This window comes from Battus philenor, unplaced genomic scaffold (assembly GCF_028537555.1).
Source record: "Battus philenor isolate CCGP_79_NKW_IND1 unplaced genomic scaffold, ilBatPhil1.0.hap1 SCAF_18, whole genome shotgun sequence".
Lineage (NCBI taxonomy): Eukaryota > Metazoa > Arthropoda > Insecta > Lepidoptera > Papilionidae > Battus > Battus philenor.
Window position 1 is genome coordinate 4679256 of NW_027181680.1, and position 23424 is coordinate 4702679.

Consider the following 23424-nt stretch of genomic DNA (forward strand, 5'->3'; position numbering starts at 1 on the left):
AAAATTATTATTGTAATTCCTAAGAAATAATTGCACTTCACGAGGTAGACGAGACGACCTTGTTAAAGTCGATGAAAGACACTGGATACAGGTCGCTTCCAAGCCTTCTTGTTGAAAATCTGCGTGGGAGATCTATGTTCAACAGTAGACGCTCTATGCCTGAAATGACTTCTACTTTTTTAATGGTGCCTACCTCAGCTTGTTGAATATTCATCGTGGTTGCTACAAAGAAATAGCTATTAATCACAACGACTCCCATTTCACATAAATAATTAGCCAGCTATTTATTGTGCGTATGTATTTCATTAGTGTGTAATAAAAATATATTTAAACTTTACTTAATGATTAAACGAGGAATAAATAAATAAATTAACCGCGCCAACTGTCAAATGCACGAAATACGGGGCCTCTGATATTGGACCTATTTTTTCAAACTTAACTAAAAATGTAATATTTCATACATAGTTTTAATTAAAACATAGAACAAAAATGCGAATTTTATTTTTAAATATGTTATCCAAATGTCTCCTGTCAAGTTGCGCACACTGTTCAAAACGAAGCCTTGTGTCCTACGCTACACGCTGTTGTAAACTTGATTCAATTGAACTGATTTTTCGAAGAATATTTTCTTTTAAATTCTAACAGTAGCCTTTTAAAAATCCATTATAGTTAAGTCGGGTGACCTCGGTGGCCACGGCATGTCTTCTAAGCTGTTTGATCACTTTTTGGAGGAAAGTTTCCTGACGCATATTCATCGAAGCCTCTCCATCCTATCCACTTGTGTAATGATTACGACGGATGACCTTCAGGTTCGCCAAAATATCCGAAATCATGCGTCGACAATTCTCCCTCGTCACATTCGCCGTCTGGCCACGAGCATTTTAGAAAAATTGTTCGATTAATTGGCAGCAATGACCTATACAATAACCCTTTTAAAGCTTTCACACATATAACTAGTCATTTGTATTTAGATTTTAATTAATTTGAACTTTACAGTATTGTGTTTAAACAATAAGTATTTTTACAGAATTTAAAAGTCTAAAACGTGGTAATTGTATTCACCTCGCACGTTTTTCCCTTCCACGCAGCGTTGGATTAGGAGTGGAACATCTCACGGTTGTTATCCCATGCGTCGGCCCAGCTATTGTGCTCTGGGAACGCTTTACGTTTGCCAACAATGTGACATTATAGGCGGCTTTTGTGACTTTGCAGAGATTAAATGAACACCAATTGTTTCTTATCTGCACAATAAAGGCTATCAAAATCTTTTTAACAATTACTATTTACATGTAAAACATAATTGCAGAAATTGGTTGGGAATCCTTGGTAATATGCGTATCATAATATTATTGAAACATAATACTTAACAGAATTAATGGGAAAGCCAAGATAAAAGGATATTCTTCGTGAAAATCTTAATTAAGCTTCAACTATCATTCCAAAAGATATAATTTAATTGTAAATTACTGTTGTTATAATATTATCGTGTATATTGTTGTTTTACAATGTATTATATTAATTATTCATATAATGACTTATTTTTTCCATGAACGGAGTTAACGTAAAGCAATAAATAATGACAAATTTTTAAATTTAAGCGCCATATATACAGTATTGTTTAAATATTGCATTGCATAAACTAGGAGTTTATATTGTTGTTAATTTGGGTTCCTGAGTTGTTACAGAACTGTACTGGTGGCATTATTTAATTTTTTTTTAAATTAATGCTAGAATAATCTTTTTGTGAATTGTTGTACAGATACATATCTTGAAACATGTCTGTATTTATCTTTGTAATTTCTAATATTTAAATGAATATTTATTTTCTCAATATTTCTTTTCTATCGACACGAAGGCCCAGAGTTCCTTACTTCTATTCTAACGTCAATTATTAGTACTGGTTTTTATTCCACTGTGAACGAAACACTAGCGACAAATTTAAATAAAAAAAACTACTACTGTATACTTACATTTTTTTAATTTTAATTGCTTTCTTTGGAATAGAGGCCTCGCCACAACTATTTTTTTTAACATGCTCTTGCTCTCCAAAATGACTTTAAGAATATATGTTTAATGAACCTCGTGCAAAAAAAAAACAACGAGACGAGGTAGAGGTCAAGAGCATTTGGTAAGCGATGTGACCTCCGCTTGCCTTGACGTTGTCACGAAGAGCACCTCGACGGAAAACGTATTTATTCGGTAAAATACATTTCGTTACAAGCACCCGCGCATAACCATTTCGTTTTGTAACTACAAGGTTAAGTTAAAGATAAGCGTCGTTCAACAATACTTGTTAGCGCAAACAGGTTATTAGGTTTGGAGGGCCGGATTCCTTACGATGAGGGGATATATGGGTATTTAGATTTAACTCCTACAAATTCATAAAAAATATATATTTTGTAAACAACTTAAAGAAATCACTTAATCTCAATAAAGTTCCTTTTCATATGTTCAAACAATTATAAGGAGCCGTGGACTGTCTAGGGATTTCTTTACAAGATCGAATCAGGAATGAGGAGATCTGTCGAACTAAAGTATCCGGTATAAGCCCAGCGGATTAAGAAATGGTATATAAAGCGCAAAACGGATGGCCTCTGGGCCTTAAGGTTAGGCCTACTGGTCTTATTGGAAATATATGGGGAGGCCTATGTCCAGCGACGAACGTCATGCGGCTGAAATGATGATGGCGGTATTAAATCTTAACAATAAAAAGTGAACAGATTTTTTTAAAAATATTTATTTAAAAGTACTTGTCGGTATTAACTATGAAAACGATATGGATAATGTTCATAAGTCGTCTGGCCATAATATCAGAAAACATTTGACAGGACGAATAGCCATTTATCGTGTTTATAAAGGTTACGTTAGGTTTTTTTTTTATCTAAGACAAAACTAGTAATAGAATGTCAAAATACTTACTGACAAACAGCTGTGGAAATAGTGGCTATGATTTAAGTTTATTTTTGTTCGAAATGAAAGAGTAACACCTTGTATAATAGTCGTCAATTAAACGCTTAATGGATGTTATCAATTTATGACATTTTAGATAGTTATTATTTATTAAATAAATATATGGGGCTCGTCTTTACATTGCATTTGACCACATATCATGTTACGTTTACAAAGTATAGTTAATTTTCCATCCGGTCTACTAATTTATGGGACACCCGATATCCATATAGAGAAACAATTTCAACTTAAACACGAGAACAATTTTAACCAAAAAAAATAGATATTCATTCATAGATAGCGGATAAAAAATATACAGTGCACGTAGACGGCAGGTTGTAATTTATCTCCCCCAACATTTGACACAAGAGATATGGCAGTGTTTTATATTTGTCTTATTTCTAAACTGTTTGGTTATCTGTGTATTTTATTGTGGTCGTCCCACGCGACACTGAGTTTAACGGCCCATAAACAAATCGGTTTCATATAATACTTGTGATACCGTTATAGTAAATATCTACGAAATAAAAGTACACCAAAAATCATGTCAAATAATAATTTTATGTTAGGTGAATGTTCTTCTAGTTATCCTCTCTCTCTCTCTCATTCTGTTGAAGCCGACGCCGATAGCCTTACGGGCTCTTACAGCTTCGTCGAAATGAGTTCGCGGAAGGAGATTGGTCCGCGAACTATAAATCAGCTACCCTATTATTAAAATAAAACCATCATAATTTTCAATGTATTTTTAAATTGTATACAAGTTTGTATTGCAATATGACGATTCGGTTTCTGCTGAAAAAGTTATTATAACATAAGCATTGAGGAAGCATAATTAGAACAGTTTTATTACGTAAAAGGATGATTGTTTTTTTAAGGATGATTGGTTATAGGCATAAAAGCTTTAATCGTTGAAAACGGTTGCTATCAATTAATGTATGTGTCATAAATAATAAGTAAAACTTTAATAATAGGCACAAATTAAAATCAATCACAGTTTGCTATCTGTCCCTACAGACTTTGTACTTCCAGAAATTATTAGCCCAACGTATTCCAATAAAAAATTAATGTGTTATATTTCAGAGTGATCACTTGTTGCCAAATTAGGAATAAATTGAACCCTTTGAAGCTTAAAAATCTGTAACCAATCGCCCTGTTTGTATGTTAAAGTGGCGAAAGAAAAACGCATTTGAAAATCTACTTAATCACTACGAATGATCATGTCTTATATTTATTTATTTAGGTATATATAAGAATGATAACAAAATAAAAACGAATTGTCCCTAAAAATGTTTGCCATAAAATACTAGTTGAATAAATTATTTCAGTGTATTGCGTACATTGCGTAAATAATTTTTAATAATTGAGTGAAATTGCTCGTGCTTAGAGATTGTAATGAAGTATTGTTTTCAATCGCAGACTGATTTGCTGAACGAAATTTTTCGTAATATTTTTTAGATTGTTGTTCGTTTACTAGTTGATGCTAATATCTTCGTCAGCATGATTTAGAAGAAAAGTTATTATGAATTCTTTAAGTATAAAGATCACTTATAATTGGCAAATATCTTCGTAGTGCAATGCTGTTTTGTTAACAAGTTGAAGTTCAACCCTCTCGAGAGAGTGTATAGGAATGCTAAATGCATGAAAATAAGTGACAGCTTTCGCTAAGATCCTCTCACCGGGGCCTTTGCGCTAAGTCAATCCAAACTAAAAAAATATAATGCCCACTAGATTGTAAAAAATTCCGTTCATATCGGATGCAAATTATTTTGTATCTGCAAATTACGACGAAAATGTGTGTATTGGTGCTTATAATGACGTCATATTATTACTAAGTTGCACAAGTAGACTCCGTAATTTGTAAATTATTTATCAAAAAAATCGTTGAAAAACTTCCACAATTTCATAAAGAAAATAAATTTAGGGTAACATGCATTTGTATAACCTATCTGAGTTGGTCTGATAATTTGGCACTCTATTATCTATGCAGTCCATAATCGCACATCGTAACGTTTAGATGGAATAAACCCGAGTAGAGATTGTCTGTCTCTTTGGCAAATCCAAGTCGTGAGAACTTTTTTCATTACATTCGCAAACATATTCACGTAATGTACTTAATTGCTTGCAACTGCATGTACACAACGGACAATATAACAGAAAAAAATTGAAAAAGTACCTTATAGCTGCATGTACACCGGTTAAAATTCTTTTACCTTTTATATTTTTGCATAAGTTCACAGGGATAGTGCAGAGACTATTTGTAAGAGTATAAAAAAGTTATTACGTTCACGATTAGAATCATCTCGCTTCTAGTTAGCTATACTAATAAGGACCGCGGTAAACTTGCTCTATGGCATAATTATTGTCATTTAAAACTATTTCAAACGATTCTAAAGCTACTCTACCGGTCTGAGCCAGTTTTACAACAGATTTATATTTATAAGGAATTGCATTGGAAATATTTACAGACAATTAGACATATTGTTTTGAAACTTACACAAGCGTTCGGAGAAGGCAACCGATTCAGATTAAATAACCGACTAAGAGTTGTAGAAATAAATTGATTTGATTTTTTTTTCATAAGAATGAATTATAATCTATAAAAAAAATCTTTTATGAACGCACTTCACTTTCGGTCACTTTTCACTTTTAGTGATTTTTATATTAATAATTGTAATTGAGTTAGCGCTGTTTGCCCGTTTCACGAACACGGTTTCACCAGTTGGGAAGAGGCAGAGCTCTGGAGGCGCTTAGTCTAGACCTTTGTATCAAAGCTTATGAACTTTTTTAATAGATTCGGGTGGAGCCGTTACCAAAACACGAACTTTTACGGTCATTTGGCTGGTGATCTTATGCTCCAAGAGAATATGTCAAAATGAGCTCAAACATGTCACTCAACACAGGTTCAGCATTTGAATGCTTTATTGATTTGAATCTTAGCGTCCCGGAGTGAATCGAATTACGACTCGATCAGTTGCCATTGTCGAATTATAATAATAAAACAGTTATAATATGCTCATTGGTGATATATAAGGTTATAAGCTATAGGTTTAAGGCTAATTAGCTATAAGGTTATTTATTGCGTCTCGTGTGAATGAACTTGGAGGAGGGGGTACAAAGGGGGACGTCTGAGTCACCACCATTACAATAATTTTGACAGCGGCGTTTCGTTCACTGACACGTTAAGGTTATCATTTTTAATTAAGGCTGCGTTCACACGCCTGCTTGTATACATTGATAATTTCATTTACATTGAGCTGAATGTTTAACGCTTTTGCATAACAGATTGTAGCAGGTTCTCGGGAGGTTATACTAATTATAGCAACGCTGCGACTACCAAAATACGTCAAAAATATCTTGTATAACTAATATCAACAAATCGAAAGATATTCTCTAGTCTAGTAGAAGTAGTAATAATTTCTTTTATCTTTGAGTCACTAATATTTTTGGACGAAAACGATGTCGCTGCATAAAATGTTATTTTAATCCTTTGCTATAATTATAAAAAAAAAGAAGTTTGTACTTGTAGCCGATCGTGCATCTCTACGTCCAGTGATTAAAAGATCGGTTGAACCAGATCGTGCAATCTCTGTGCATATGTAGAATGTTATATTACAACCTGTAACATACAAGCTAGCCACTGACTGATTTATAGCCTATGTTAAAAAGGTGATATAATGAATTTTACGTAACGTCTGACTAACAATGTTTATGGCAGATAACATTCGATACACACATACATATATGTATACTAAAGCAATTAAATTACGATTTTAGTAATTTTACGATTAGTAACGTTTGACATTTGATTACGCTCGATGTTATTTACCTACATAGTACAGAGTGTTTGTTTGTAAGTGTATATAGCTGAAAAATCGATGAATAATAATATAGCTTATTTGGCGTCAATTAATAAGACAAAGCCTTTTTCAAAATTGGAATTATTATTTATCGCTGAAGGCTTTGTACTGGTAAAAGTTATTGGCATATCGCATCCCAACTCAAACATTTCTTTTTTCAAAATGCTTTAGATTTTTGCTGACAAATGAGTTATACATTCATCCTTTAAGGCTTTATCACTCTAACCAATAAATCTGAATAAAACGATCAGATAGAATGGTCAGGAGACATTTTATTCTCTTCATGTTAAGTTCGCGTCATTCTCTATCTATTTAAAGCTTTCGTCGGTGCAGTGATTGCAATTCAATTTGAATTTGTTGCACCCACGTGAGATGTCGCTGTGATCAGAGCGTTGATAGAAAACTTTATAGAATCTATTTATAGATTTAAAAATAACATTGTATAATAATAAAAATTCTTAATTCGTATCTTTAATTATAAACATCATCTTTTAGCATTTATCACATATTTATTTATGTATAATTTCTAATTATTTCAGGGTCTACTGATGTGGATATGCCGTCATCCTTGCTCCACTCCATACAAAATCAGATGCAGAGCAAAGGCGGCTATGAAATGGCTTATGGAGTGAAGGTAATCGTTATTAAATCTGTTATTCTTTTTTTAAAAAGGCTCCTAAAAAAATATTAAGTGTCTTAGTAAAGGATGTCGGTTGGCAGAATTTGGGTATCAAATTCAAATAAAAGGATCCCTATAATTAAACATTTATTTTAGATATAATTTTTTATAAAATACGCTGGCCATCACGTCGGCCATACACTTGGAATCTGACCTCGGTTTTTCGTGCCTTTCGTTAAAAAAGTGATCGGAGGATGGCACTAACTTGGTGAATGACATTTTCTTTAAGAGCTAAATTTGACATCCGAATTCTATCTCCGGACATCCTGGTAAGATTGTATGTTTAAGATAAAACCAGAAATGTTAGGCATGGTGTTAACATCTAATGGAAGGGATAAATAAATAAGTAGGCAACTGTAGATCACTACTAAAGTTAAAATCGAAATTTTTTAATATTGTTACATCTAAATATGTCAATAATTTACTCAACTTTCGATGAATAATTTAATAGAAGAATATAAGTTCCTCAATTCCGTTTCTTTTTTAAATACACATGAAGAACACGACATAAACATGCTACCTGATATCAAGTGATCTCTGCGACCCATAGATAATGTTAACGACGCATCGATATTACAGAGTATTGATTTGTGTATTTTATTTTTACTCCCACTTTTGAAATAATGTTTGCGCATTAACTAACATGTCTTTAAAAATTTAAACAACATTACAATCGTGCTACCGGAACCGCTATACCGCACCTTAGGAAAGCTCGGCAAAGTTATGGCCGAGAAAAGTGACGTGAGCGCCGCTGTCGCGAGCGTGGACGTTGGCGGACCTTCCCATCTCGCCGCGCGTCTAAGACGTAATATTGCGGTTTCGGAAGCATTATACTAGATAATAAAAAAATATTAATCTTAAAAAAAATAGATTTACTTTTTCGAATCATAACTAATTTTGTAAAATTCGGTAAATAAGTGTAGGTTTTCAGGGGGCATAACTACAGATCCATTATATTTCATTTCGGAATATAATCCTTAATGTATTAATTTATATTTTATTAAACAAGCTAATGATATGTTTTCATTAATTCCAGGTGTATTAACGCAACCGACTTCTTCCTGGACTCTAGTGATAAAGCAGAGTGAATAGTAACCAATTATCGTGTGTTATTATATGATCTTATTATACACTATATTTATTATCAAAAACCATAGCATTAAGTTAGATTATTAAGCTATTTTTGTGTACATAAGGAGTCAAAACCGCATTCGGTGAAAAAAGAAAAAAGTTACCTAAGTGCATCGACATAAGTGTTTCCTTCGCGCACAAGATTAGAAATAAAAAAACTTAGAAAAGCTGCAGGCGGTGCACCGCACGAACCGCCATTAAATAAAAAAAAAACATTTTGACGTTAGGAAAGGCGGCAATCGAAAATTATGGCGCGTTCAATGTGACAGACAATTGATATTTGAGCATTTTATAATTAAATTTTTAAAAAACTATAAATATTATGTCAAAATTATAATATATTTCACTGATGTGTTTTGACTAATTTTATTTTGATACAACGAAAAAGGACAAACTATACATATAATTTAACGTTATAAAAGCCATAGTTGATATAGTGAATATTGCCAAAATCTAATAACATTACTTATAATGGTACTTAGAAATACTATACATGTCGATTTTCTTGAATAAAAATACATACAAGAAAAGAAACGTCTAAGCAGTAATATTGGTTAGATACCATTTTAAATAACAATAAAATCATCTTTGTTGAAAAATCTATGTAGGGGTGTAACGAGCGTAAAATTTTGAACATTTGAATTTTACGATGAATCGATGAAGATAACGAAAAATTTTTAAAACTTTTTAATGAATTATTTTTAAATCAATACGAAATTTTAAAATATTGTTTTAATCTAAAACTTGAAGACTTACATTCGTAACATTTTTAAATAACTTTTGATGGTTTGTTTTTAAAAAAAAATTGATATATATTGAAATTCGAAATTTAGTCAATCTGATATAAGATTGCAATAACCAAACTTGTTATAGTAACATACAAATAAATTCAACGTGGCGCTGTTCTATCACGGTTTTCTTATCGCATGTTTCTATTTCGTTGGAAAATATTGATTTATTGTTTAATGTATCCTATCGCAACGGCCTTTGCATGTAATGTCAGTGATATCTGCCGTTAACTTGTAATCTGTTATTCTAGATATTTCTCGGTTTGTGAACAAGGTTTGAGTCCTGTATTAATCCTTATATTTATTACAGGACTATGGCATTTCGTTTTACATTGTTGATGAATAATATAGTAGTTTCCATATGCTAAAGTGTATATAACTACTCACTTTAAACTCATGAAAACGTTAACAGTCAAAATCTACTTCGAAAAACGTATTCTACAAATATGATTTACAGTGAAGTCCGTATGTTCTATGCCGAATGTGTAAACGCGGTATAACAATTATTGTAATTAGTTTATTCGTGTGAACTATTCTTTAAATTTCTAATATTCATAACAGTAAAGGTTTTATAGTGAAATTGTCTCAGAGTTCGACTATTGTTCGTTCATTGCGCTACCAATACGTCTATGAAATTAGAAAATTTGTAAAACATATTAATAAAAAATGCTGCAAATATTTTTTTAAATAATTTATATGCCTTTTCATTTTTAAACTTTGTGTATAAAAATATAAATATGTTGTTATGTATGAAAAATTTAGTGCAATGGGTCAGTCATATTTATTGGATCCCTTATCGCGCCCACTTAAACACGGGACTTAAAATCCACCCACAAAGTGAACAGATGACCTGCAGGCTGCTTCCTATCGAATCTTGGAAATATGGCCGAGGCCTATGTTCAAAAGTAGATGTCCTATGGCTAAATTGGTGATAGTATCTCACTCATAACACAATATACAGCAAACTAAAATTGTTCGAATAATGTTTGTATTTATATAATATTAAGATGATAATATTAACAATCAGATGTCATTGTACCTTTCAATAAAAAGTGATTCCATTGACTAGTGACCTGAATGCATTTGTTAGTGTCCATTGCATTGCGTTTCTTTTCACGTCACAGAATCAATCTGTGACGTGAAAAGAAACACACATCTGATTGGTGGCGCTGTGATCGAACTGTCGAACCTTCGATAATGTTTAGTCAAGATAAGGTAGTTTTGAATTTATTTGTGAGAAATTATTTTAGCATTAAGTGTGTAATGATAATTATTTTAAGGTAAGGTAATAAAATAAACGGCATTCGTTATAAAATGGCGGCGGGATGGTATTTTTACTTTCATATATTGAGGATTAGTTGTTAGAAAAAGTTACAGTAAATCCGAAGTAGATAAAGTTTTTTCCGTCCATGAAGTTCTTCGGATTGTACTATATCATCGGAAACAATGCCTTGATACTAAAGCATCAGAACTAATGGTTCGGATTGTCAGAAGAATTGGCAAGAAAAAGAGATCATTAAGTTTCGAAGAAAAAATTAATTTGTAATCGACCGGCTTCAAATTCCTGCCGCCGCCAGCGTCCTTCCTCCTGTATAACCGACGACGTAGATGTCCAAATGGTGCAAGTTTGAGATATTTTAACAATATTAAACGATCATTGTAATATTCCAAATATACCAAATCATTGTTAAATTTACTTAAGGATGTTTGTGCAGGTGTTATGTTGTTAGTCGATTATATTCTCATATTTAATTAGCGATGTAGAGTTTTCGTCTTGAACCAAGTGTTTGACTAGAGATATGTATATGTATGTAATCAGCGCGTCCGTGGTCGCTCGGTGAGAGAACCTCTTTAGTCTCCTTGCCCGAGGCTCTTGGGCACGCGAATGACTACAACAAAGAGAATCCGAGACACTGAAATAGATATATATATATTTTTCCACATATACTCCGACAGTTTATGGTACGTTTTGTCTTTTGTAATTATATCGTTAGTTATGCCACGAGTTTGCTATACGTTACAAATCTATACGTTGTTATAATTTTGTCATTTTCCAGTTAAAACGACAAAGTTATTTGTGCATCAAATGTTTGATAAATATTTTTACACTGTAGTCAATCAATATATAAAACACGAAATTATAAAATGAAATGTTTTGTTTTATTTACTGCATGCCATTAAAGTGAGTAACATTGGGATAACGAATGCTAGAAGAGTTCAATTTGATAGAAGCAAAAATCGGATTGAGCTCTTTTATTATCACATCCTTGAATTAAAACGGACGAGGGTCTCAACTGGGCTCTGATTTGAGTAGACCATATAAAACATATATAATTACTTTTTTATTAAGTATAAAATAATTTTGTAAATTGTATAAATGTTACTAAAAATCAACAAAAATGCTTATAAATATTTTAGCATATATTTGAAATATATGTTGCATGTAACCACTTTAAAATTTACACACTGGTAAATTGTTTTCCTATTCTTCTTTGATTTTAGGCTTCAAATTAATTCAGTTACCAACAAAGACAAGCAAAATAAAAAATCGTCGTTGCGTACAAACAATGTAACAGTTATCAGAGTACAAGCATAGAGCTTGTGTGATCTTATACTTTTAGGGAGTGTGTCACTACTTAAATATTCGGTTACAATGCTGAACAGTCGTATATATATGCTCTGATAATAGAGACCACGAAAATTAAGCTATATTAAAATTATATATATAATAAAATAAAATTATGCTATAAGCTATGATAAAAAAGCAATTTGATTATTGAAATATTATATTCGGGTACATAATAGAAAGGTAAACACACAAAATATATCAAGATAGAAATCTATAAAAGACAACTACAAACAAAAATAAATCACAACACAAATACGATTTCGCCGGACACCTTCTACTCAGAATTTTGGTTCGCGCGTGATGTGGATACATGCGCGCTGACTCATCTTTTCCTGTGCCTGTGCTCGCTCCGCGCGGCGTTCGGCTTCGACGGCTTCTCTTTGAATCGATCATCTGTAGACCAAAGTTTTGATGACACAACAACACGTCCCAACACAGGATCTTTTATTTACAAAAAAAACCCTGCTTACACGTCGAATTAAAAAACTAAATTTGTATAAATCTCAAAAATTGGGACATCTTTTCTTAAAACAATCTGAATTGGCCGTAGACCCGATTCTTACATATTAAGAACAAAAAATTATTCACACTTTTTTCAACATAGTGTCTGCTTTGCTGCAAATCAATCAAAACGAGTATTTTTAATGCATTTGTTTATAGCCATAATGCCACATGTAAAATCAGGTTATGCCTACATCCAGCTGTGGACGTTCTGAGGTTGGAATGATGATGACGATGTCAAGATTTTCTTTTAATTTTTACTGTACCTTACTTAATATTTATCATAAGTTAAATTACGACTTAAACCGTTAAAAATCTCTAGACACAATGAAAATGTTGCCATACATTTTTTGGCTATTACAGCGTAATTTAGGTCTGGAAAAAATCGTTTTTAAACTACAAAACAGCTAACGTGTAAAATAGAGAAAGATAAAAATATATTGTAAAGTCACGTTACCAAAAGGTGTTGTTGTTTCTAAAAAAAATAACAATTGTGGAATATTTTGGGACTATAATATTTGCCTACGTATGTTTTCTAATGACATTGTAGTGGATGCAAGAACCCGAGTTTGGAGTTACAAGTGAAACGTACCTCGGTCCTTGCGTCTGTCTCTAGTGTGTCGGCGCTCCCTGGAGGCGCGCGAGTCCGGCGAGGAGCGGCGCCGGGGGGCCCCCTCGGGACCCTCCGCCCACCACCAGGCGGGCGGCGCCGACGCGCGCCCCCGCAGCCCTGCGCCCTCCGCCAGCCCACACGCCCCAGGCATCGGGCACGGCGCCTGCTATCGCAACGTACCAAACATTTCATATGACAATAAACTTTTTAATAAACCCTAATTCATATTCACCCGCATAATCAGATAATGATGTAATCGTTAGTTTTTTGATTTATAAAATTATGATATTTAATTTTAAAAATTCGCGTACCCATATTGCATCGCGTATGCATTATGCGATCATGTCGAGGACGCAAACGGCTTATTATATTTATTTTGAATTTACTAATATTAAATGAAAAAAACTGGAACTCATTTTTATTTACTTCTAATTCAATGGCAATTAATAATTTAAATAAAATATACCCACTTCGGACCATTTACATGATCACTTGTATAGGTCATAAGAAGTAAACTAGAATTCATTGTCACGAAGGGCACAACAGGCGTCTATCGGATGTTATGAATTAATTAAAACAATAAGCTAATGAAATTTCAAATTGTAAAGCTGTAAAGACAACGGAATTTAATGAATTTAATACTCACCGGTGGGTAGTTGGCGGGCGGCAAACGGTAAGAGGCGGCAGCGGCTAGGCCCTCTCCCTCCGCGCACAGCAGCGGCGGCGGTGCACGCTGAGGGCTCTCCGGGTTCACCAGCTAAGATATGAGATACGACACGCGTCAAGTATCGCGTGACACGTCGCTTCATGTCTTGTTTACTAGTTGTACGTAAAACTGTATTAAGGCTTTTTCAACAAGCCACAGCAACCTAAACGATTTTGGCTTTAAAATTAAAATCCATGACTTGATTAAAAACAAAATTTAAAATCGTCAAACTTGACTGTTTTCTTTTCAGTACAATACAAACTGGAAACTCGTAATTTTTTAAAAAAAAAAGTTTGTATTGATAAACTCCTGACAACAATAATTTATTTAATGGAATCAGGCGTTACCTACCGCCACCACCAAATTAGTGCCAAACACAGACTCTGTGTTTGGCACTAATTGGTGTAACATAACTCCTGAAGATGCCCCGTGGAGGGGTGAAACACGTGTTGAGTAATTTTGTGGTGGCGGTTGTGTGATTCGCATTGTTTGCCGCATACGCATTTATCAGCGGGCTGGCGGGCGGTGAATTTCGTTGCACGACTACCACTGCAGGTGCGGAAGTGGCTAAATATTGGTCCTTTTCTTACTTAATAACAATTTAGTTTTATACTTTTTCCTTTCGTTTTTATATCGTTGTACACATAATACCATTTTAAAATAATATTTATTATTTAAGACAAAACGCATGTCATATTAAAATTAGAATCGTTAAAACTTGCGGCTGTTTATAGTCTACTTTGAGTATTTTCTTGCACGGACCGAGTTCGCGTATGTAAGATATGTTCGGCCGCGATTCTTCAACCCACGCGTTGTCCGCGAGTCGGCCGCGTGTTACCTGTTTCTTAAGCGAGTTGAAGTCGTTGCTCATGTCGCGATAGCGCTGCAGACACTCCTGCCACATGCCCGCCATCTCCGTCATCTCCGACCGCTGTTTACTGATCTCCTCCTGACGTATACGCTTTAACTATACACTTTTAAGTAACAATTAAACATGACATTACACGATGTTTGTAAAAAAAGATAGAAAAGAAATAAAAAAGGATAAAGAAATAGAGTTCACTAGAAAAACTGAATCGAATGGAACTCACAGGTGAAACAATTCGTTTATAAACAAAAATATGAAGCAATTATGTAGGTGTTTATTTCGTTTACAAGACAAAATATTCTTTACGTACTTTGTATTAAGTAGTCAAAATACACACATCTGTATATCTATTAATTACTATATGTTAATCAGTATTCATTCCCATATTATTATTTACCATTCAAAAGTTCTTTCGTGTACATTTGAAGAATATACCAAAAGGTAATTATTTTTTACACCAAACAACACAACAACCTCTTTCCTTTTTCAGAGTTGACAATTAGAGAATGCGGTGAGTGACAACAAGAGAACATATATAGCCTAAAGCCTAAACGTTAAGAAGTAACTTACACTGGCACGCGGCAAATTCGATTCCCAACACTTGTATATTGTGTGAAATATTTAACATCGACACCGGGATATTTTAGAATGACCGTCTCGGAGAACCAGCTCATGTTACAACAGTGACAACATTAAACTAGCGTCGTAATAAAAAATACCAAAAACATTTTGTGTAACCTTATTTATATCGCCAATGTATTTTTCTTTGATTCGACAGTCCAACGCAGATTTGTTATTCATTATATTATTGGTTAGTTATGCTTGGCGAATTTCACCGTACAGCCGGGCACAAATTTCAAATAATTTTTTTCTCCCTAATTACTTTCAATCGTCAATATTTGTTTGAGCCATGTACTCTAATTTCAAAAAATATTCAAAACAAAAGATAAGTTCTTTTTCTCTCGAAATTATTTTTTTTTTAAATTAGATGAACTTTTTTCTAAGAGATAGTAGTAGTCTCTTTTCAAGGAATACTGGCAAAGCGTGCAACATGCGATTAGTGTTATTAGGTTAGGCTTTATGACTTCGCGTTCAGTTCACTTTTGCGCCCGGCTAACGGGAAAATTACCCAGTTTATAGCAAGTAAAGAAACAGTGCTAGTTAATGCTGTAATACTGTAAGATTTGAAATAAAATATGTATTTTGTTGTAAAACAAAAACAACAAACATGCACAAACAGAAAATTCCAAGTGGAATAAGTAGTGCGTTTGGACAGAGATTTTGAACCTTGCTTGTTTTTGGCTACTGCTGTAAAAGTGGTATTCGCAGATTCCGTGAGTTCGAAGCAGCAGGATGCAGAGGGCGCCTGGCGGAGTTCAATGGCTCCCTGGGGAGTCTTGGCCCAGGCCTCTACATACTAGAGTGTGACCGAATTGGTAGGTTGTGGTGTTGATGTGCAGACCATGAGCCGCGCGTCGGTGTCGCCCACGTCGCGCGCGACCGTCTCGTAGCGGCGCATGCACTCGCGCCACAACCGCAGCTGCGCGGCCGCCGACTCGCGCACGCTCTCCGCCTCCTGCACGCACACACAGTAGTAAACTCAAGCGCGCCCAGTCTCTTATAAAGCGGCCTCCATATATATGTACTCGAGAGAAACAAGGCTGAAGTCTCAAGATGTTATTTAATTAATCATCGTCGAGAACCAGAGTAATAGAGAAAGGATACAGAAAAAAAAACTCAGTAACTATTGGTAATGCAAACAAGATCCAACCCACAGTAACGGATAAACGTAGGTTAAAATAATTTTTTTTGATAAGTTCAGCAACTATACATTATCCAATAACAGCATCTTAATGGACTTGGTGTATGTTTTTCTTACAGATTCTTACTATATACTAGTAACCAAACACTACACCGATACTTAGCATCTTAGCATTATCGGCCGTTCCGTTCCGTGAGCCGGTAAAGCTCTTTTATACTCTTTTCCCTCTGCTCCCATCTCGCAGCACTGAGGCGCTGTACAGCAGTTTCGATAACACTTTATTCAAACCCAGTGGGTGAAGCTGAAAATGCGTTGGGAATTGATAGCAGAGAGCATTTGTATAGAACAAAAAACAGACCTGGACTGTTTTCTCGTGACCCTGAGTCTGCGACATACTCTTGAAGCACCGCATGAGCTCCTTCCACAGTTTCATCATCTTATCCATTGCTTCCCTCTGTTCGGCAATCTCTTGCTGTAATTATTGATGAACTAATTAATATTAATGCATCTTTTACCGCAATATGCAGATTCGGTATCCCACAAACCAAAAACTTTGTACAATAATATTTTCATTAGATGAAATATAAGTAATTTTAACAGTTTACCCGTGTTCTCGATTCTGTGAAAAATAAATCGTATGACCTTTAGTTTTTACCCGTGTACATGTATCTAATAAATTTCAATATTAGTGATTAGCACGGTTAAATGTAATATTTATATAAATCATTACATATTATACCTGCAAGAATATCTACACACCTATAATTTAGTACACCTGTAATTTCTAAAGCTTCTATTAATCAAAAGTGAAGTAAAAGAATAAAGCAACAATTACTTTAACAGCTCTCATGTAATTGCTCCTTCCGCTCGTTGTACTGGTTTCCCCGTCCGCACCGCTCAAGCCGGAGTCTCTCTCCTTTTCGGAGAACCTGTCCCGGTCGTCGATGTCTCTCGATACCACTGAATTCCTATCAAACTGTTCCAAGTGCCTTCGTGACTTCTCTTTGTTCGGCAAGCAGTAAGCGCGCTCTCTAACATCGGGTTTCTCGTCGTAGTAGCGGTCTCGAGTCCTTTCGCTGTACCGCCGGTTCCTCTGTGCTTCCATACGTTTAGCTTTATGCGGATCACTTCTCGCGGTTCCTCTGCCATCGTCGCCGTACTCCCTCTGCAGCTCAAAGCTCCTGCTCGCTTTCTGTTCACAATATTTTCTTCTGTCGTCATTGTATCTATCTCTTACAGGTTCTCTTCTATCGTATTCTTTGTATTCCCTTTGCTCGGGTCGATGTTCGCCGTAGCCGGCGTCGATGCAGCTTCCGGTCGGCGTGACGTCAGCAGCGTATTCATAGTAAGGGTCGACCACCACGCGGGAGCGAGATTTTAACTGTTCAAATTTGTTTTCGCAATTATGCTTTCTAGTTTGTGGATAACAGCAAACACATTTGTCGGCAATGTTGCGGCGCTCGTCCAGGCCGGTGCACTGGTTCCTTACTCGCAGTGGGCTGCGGAAATTGTCATGGCTTCGTATTCTTGAAGGTGAATTTTTGTCTCGATGTCTGTCGGGGCAGCGAGGCTCGTTGTAGTTGTCCGGCCGCGGTGCCACTTCGCACTGCAGCGACTTGTGGCTGATCGTCCGAGACTGCAAATAGTAGAATACTTGATGAATTGCTGACACATTAGACGTAACTATATAGTTTATACGTCAAACTTACGACAGTGTTGTCTTTGTATCGGGAAGGTTTCCTATTCATCTGCGCACACAGTTTCGCAAACGTTTCCAACAAGACCGACTGATCTATTACAGGACTTCGCGATTGTTCTGTCGGTCGCGCAGCATGCCTGGTAAAGTAATTGAATGTCGTATCTTTATATAGAAAATATGGTCTAACCTAAAGTTAAAAGATAATATATTTACATACCAAATAATCAAAAGTAAATTATTTCATTGTATGATATACGCAACGTAAATAAAAAAAATAAAAACAATTTTAGTATAGCTTAAACTTGACCTCATGGGGTTAGTAAATCTTACTATGGGCAAAGGCTTTTGCAATAGGATTCCATACAATGTTCAGAAGGCTTCTAATGCTATAATATATTTGAAAAAATGTCTAACAACGATTGTGTGTTATGTTACTACACTGTTAATGACTTCATAAAAAATAGGGCATACCTTGTGGACTATGTGTTTGCCACCAGGCGCTACTTATGTTTATTAAATATGTATGTTCACACATTTAAAAAAATACTTACTAGTCCTATTCAGGTATAGTGTTTATCATCCCTGGTGGTAGATTCAATTTGACGTCAATAAGAGATTATCCATCATATGTTGAATAAATATTACAAATTATGATATTTGCTATATTTACAATATAAATAATTTTAAAAATCAGTGACAACTATTATTTTAATATAAGAAGGAAAATAAGTTCAGTAATACATACTGCGATAAAGGTATACGTGCTTCTATAATAAAATTCTTGGAGCAATTTTACATATATCCCCAAAAAATTTTAAAGTTTATTTTAAGAAAATTTTGATCAATAAGGAATAATATTGTATAAAAAAATATATAGGAGATAAACATGTTTAGAATTAGTATCTTGCGGATTTTTACGTTACAAGCAGAATATTATAAACATGAGAAAATGTAAAATTTCGTACAAAAAAAAATATCTAATGAATTTCTTGCTGGGTTCTTCCCGATATAATCAAAACTCCGAATACATATCTATATGTGCATCATAATGATCCTGTGAAATTGTAGTATGTAGCGGTCCCAGGCGAGGTTTACTAGGAAACCCACCAGCTTCGAAACCTTAAAAGTGGGTTTAGGCTAAGCTCTTTTAGCGCACTACCGCCTCTCATCCGCGGAATTTGCAAATGTCATTAGGAGAGAAGTGCAAGTTAGATGAAAAACTTTCGCATGTGTTTAGGATTAATATATAATATATAATTAATATGTCATATTTGTGTCAAAATGAAGTTAAAATGACCTGTCGCGGTCTCTGACAGGGGTGGCCTCCTCGCGGTGCCGACGGTGGTGGTGGCGGTGTTCCCGCGGCAGCGACGCTTCGCGAGCGCGCCCCGCCGCCTTCTGCTCCTCGTGCTTACGCAAATGGCGTTGTCTTTACCACAAGAAAAACCTTTTATAACTCCAAACATAGCTCACGATACGAGTCGTGTGTTAACGGAATGTCGTATTACTTTCAATTCTACCATTGCTGCTTAAAAATCTCGAGTCTGTTGTGCAAATTAATCTTTATTTACGTATTTATAATTAATTCATCATTTATTTATTTGTAGTGTGTCACAACCGACAGCGTTCTTCTTAAGCACCCAAATACAATTAAATACAAGTAGCTAAGAAACAGAAACCGAAAATAAATATTTACAAAACCGTAATACAAATATTATTCATCAAGAACTTAATATTGTTTGTTTGTGTTTCATGTGACATAGTTATCCAAAGAAAATAATAGATTTATCCAAAAACCGGTTCACGCCGTTGGCACGTGACGGTATGTAGAATTTAATTAATACTGAAGATGTTTATGGCATTAATTCACCGTAAATAGAAACGCAAAATATTTCAAGTGGTATGTGTGATGCGATTTTTGGACAAATTCACGCGTTCACTGAAATCAACATCATCTCTGTTTCGTGACTTAGTAGAAATACTGCGACTAAAACTTTACTACGTCATTTAAAAACTTGGTGATTCGAAATGAAATTATATCTGAATTTTTCTTATCTGAAAAAAAATCAATCCCTTACTTCTTTTTGTCTATTTTTATAGCCTCTTCCAAAAACTGATATATAAACGAATCCTGGTCTTGAGGGACTGACTCAATTGTAGCCTCGTCGTCCTGAGAATAAATACATAAATTAATATCATACATTAAAAACAAAACAATTGTACAGAATTAAAAAAATCGAAATCATACATGAGATGGTGACAGCGAGCGAGGCGTAGACACGAGTCCTGCTTTTAGTGCAAGAGATATTCCGTCTCTCCTGAAAAAACATTTTTTTCCTTTTTACGAATATATGTTTAAAAATATTTCTAATTTTCAATCGGCACGACAGCACGGCAACCATGCGAACATAATTAACAGTACTCTTTTGTTTTTAGCGACGGTTCCTTCTTGAATGATAGCAATGACAACATTACGTACATCCCTAAATACACCATTGAATCAAAAGTACTCGTATAACACTACACGGTGACCGTTTCCCATATATATATATATATATATATATATATATATATATACATAGTACAAGCATCGCTTCGTTTTTTAGAGACTTCATCATCTTCATTATTTTATTTACACATTGGATTACCAACATCCACAGCTGAACATAGCTTAGATGAGAAGTTAGAATGTTAGAAGCGACCTGCATCCGGTTTCTTCCGGCGACCGTAACTAGGTCGTCTGTCCACCTTGTGTTTGTAAACGTTCTATTCTGCGCTTGCCGATTCGTGGTTACTCAAGAACTTCAAGACCCTAGCGGTCATCTGTTCTGTACGCTATGCCGTCTGCTCATTACTAATCAGATCAATCCGTTGGCTATAACGAATCATACCTGATTCGATCTCGTAGCGAAATCCCAATGGCTCGAGTTCTTACACGGTAAGGTTACTGATTTAATGTGTTTTCACGTTGTCACAATGTTTTTAATATCAAATCTCAATACGGTATTATAAGAAGGAAAAATTACTTTCTGACTAATGACATAACTTCGTAAAAAATACATTAACTTACGCTGTACGTCTGTGGTGACGGGGCGATCGTGGCGCTCGGTGAACGTCCACCGGGGAGGTCGCCGGACTGCTGTCCCTAATCGAGTCCGTAAATAGCTAATAAGACACTTTCTAGCTCAAGAAAGCTTACATAGTAATGACCAATGTCAAGAATACACCAGGTCATGTCATAGCAATCAACATAAAGCAATACAATGCTTCCTAACCGTGAAAATACAATTTGCCTTAGCTTTTAGCATATATTCTGAGCTCTGAGAACAACAAAAACAGTAAATATTTTATGGTCATCTTTCACGAACATAAACAAGTGTGCAAATAATATTATGTGGTATGTACATTTATGTATAAATTTGAAAGAAACCACAGAAAGTTCGACTATCTTCACTGTGGTTATAGACGGTACTTTAGAAGTCTAACTGTATCAAGATAAATAAACATAAAAAAGGAAGTCATTGTAATTAAACTTAAATTATTTACGTAATTTGAGTGCTCAAGCCGTATTCACTAGATGACAATAATCGTAAAAATATATAAAGCACCTTTGCTAAATATTTTTTTTATTATACATCAGTTTTGTGAGTTGAACAATTGTCAACAAATATTAATTGTGTACAGGATAATTCGTCTTCGTTCCAACGTATGCGGATAACTTCAACGAGTAATATTTTTATTTTACATACGATTTTTACTTTGTCCATCTTTGTGTATTATTTAGAATGGGTTGAATTTGTTGAAAATTATTTTTCTATAAAACCACATATAGGCACCACGTGATCGACAATGATGCACCACTTTAATTATAATTTTTTTTAAATTTCAGTCTTAAAGCCCTGTTTTTAAGATTCTGTTCTATCTAACATTTGATAATCAAACGTTAAAATATTGTCGCCTAGGTTTATTATGGAACATCGGCAATACCTCTAAACCTAATAAAACCTGCATTTACAAAATCATATAAATAGATTACCTGTTAGTGTTCCCAGTGACATCTACGGGGCCGGCAGATGCATTTTGCAAACTAGCCTTCGCTGAGCATGCTCTGCGCCCATTGGCTTTGGAAGCCTGCTTATTAAATACAAGGAAATACATATTTAAAAACACCTTTAATGTCCTATTTATTGATTATGGTATACAGTCGTCGGCAAAATTCGCGTAAAAAAAGTAATTTTAAGAACAATAACTTAAAGATATGTCTGCTAAAGAACTGAAAGACGACCTGAAGTACACTCTATGCGATTATTTTCCCTTTTATACACAAACAAAATGTTTATAGCCTGCGCAATCATCACCATCACACACATATCCATCATGTAGACCTCCTAAAGGTCGCCGGTTTTGTGCTACCCGCAAATAGCGACTTCGCGGGATATTAATTGTACAAAATTACGTATTTAAATTCATTTTTTTAATTATCGTGTGTTTGTCATTTTCTCGTTCTAATTTCACAATCATGAGTAATGATCGACTTTAAAAGTGTTATTGTAGAGAACGCGGTCCAATGACGTAAGAAAAGTATTAAAAAATATATAATTCTTTATTATCGATGTCCCCAAGTTTTCTAGCCAAAGCAATGTTATTTAAAAATGATATTTTTTTCTAGCCATTGCCGCTTGGTAAACTTGATTAATGTCATTTTGTGTAGTTCTACTGAAACCGCTGTACTTCGTCCTAGGTGCACGCGGCGAGACTGAGGAGTATCGGTCGATCCCTTTCGTCAGTCCGCGATCATCGCTCGGAGTGAAGGCGTTGATGCCCTTTTTTCCACAGCTACTAATTCACTGCGTATCATAAATCGAGGAGGACAGTGGTTTCGGCAACACTATAGTAAAGATATTGCTTACGTTAGTAGAATCGTCAGTTGCTAAAGAGTTGCAGTCGTCCACACCATCACGTTTTTTTCTCTTGCGCTTGCGTTTTGAAGCCTCGAATACTTTGAACAATTTTTTACTATCGCTTGTCTGACACTCCATCGAATATCCTTTAAATAGTCGCGATGCATCAGAGACAATTAACTTAAGCTAATTTATTCATTACTCTTAACACTGGTACCGGTTTATCAAATTATTTGTATAAAGTTTAATGCAAAATCGGAATTTTAACAAGTTTTTGACCAAACAAACACGAATGAATATGAAAGATGTCAAATTTACGAGAAAAGATTGAAAATGGAATC

The 23424-nt window shown here is 34.7% G+C and overlaps 2 protein-coding genes across 2 annotated transcripts in view; one reads left to right on the top strand and one right to left on the bottom strand.

The window, feature by feature from the left end:
* Spec2 (CDC42 small effector protein Spec2) overlaps positions 1-11544 on the top strand; it is a 46256-nt gene extending 34712 nt beyond the window's left edge. Inside the window, exons 3-4 of the mRNA XM_068763547.1 lie at positions 7346-7440; positions 8522-11544. Of these exons, the coding sequence (XP_068619648.1) occupies positions 7346-7440; positions 8522-8530 (104 nt within the window). The 3' untranslated portion in view covers positions 8531-11544. The remainder of the gene's footprint in view (positions 1-7345; positions 7441-8521) is intronic.
* Positions 11545-12201: 657 nt separating this feature from the next.
* LOC137920457 (trichohyalin-like) lies at positions 12202-23221 on the bottom strand. The gene is made up of 14 exons (XM_068763824.1): positions 23093-23221; positions 22219-22313; positions 21253-21327; positions 20431-20500; positions 20261-20352; positions 19480-19611; positions 18193-18319; positions 17319-18119; positions 16842-16955; positions 16184-16297; positions 14692-14802; positions 13794-13904; positions 13127-13310; positions 12202-12426 (listed from the first exon to the last, which is right to left on the bottom strand). Exons 1-14 carry the CDS (start codon positions 23219-23221, stop codon positions 12356-12358), a joined length of 2226 nt encoding a protein of 741 aa, XP_068619925.1. The 3' UTR covers positions 12202-12355.
* Positions 23222-23424: the final 203 nt, after the last annotated feature.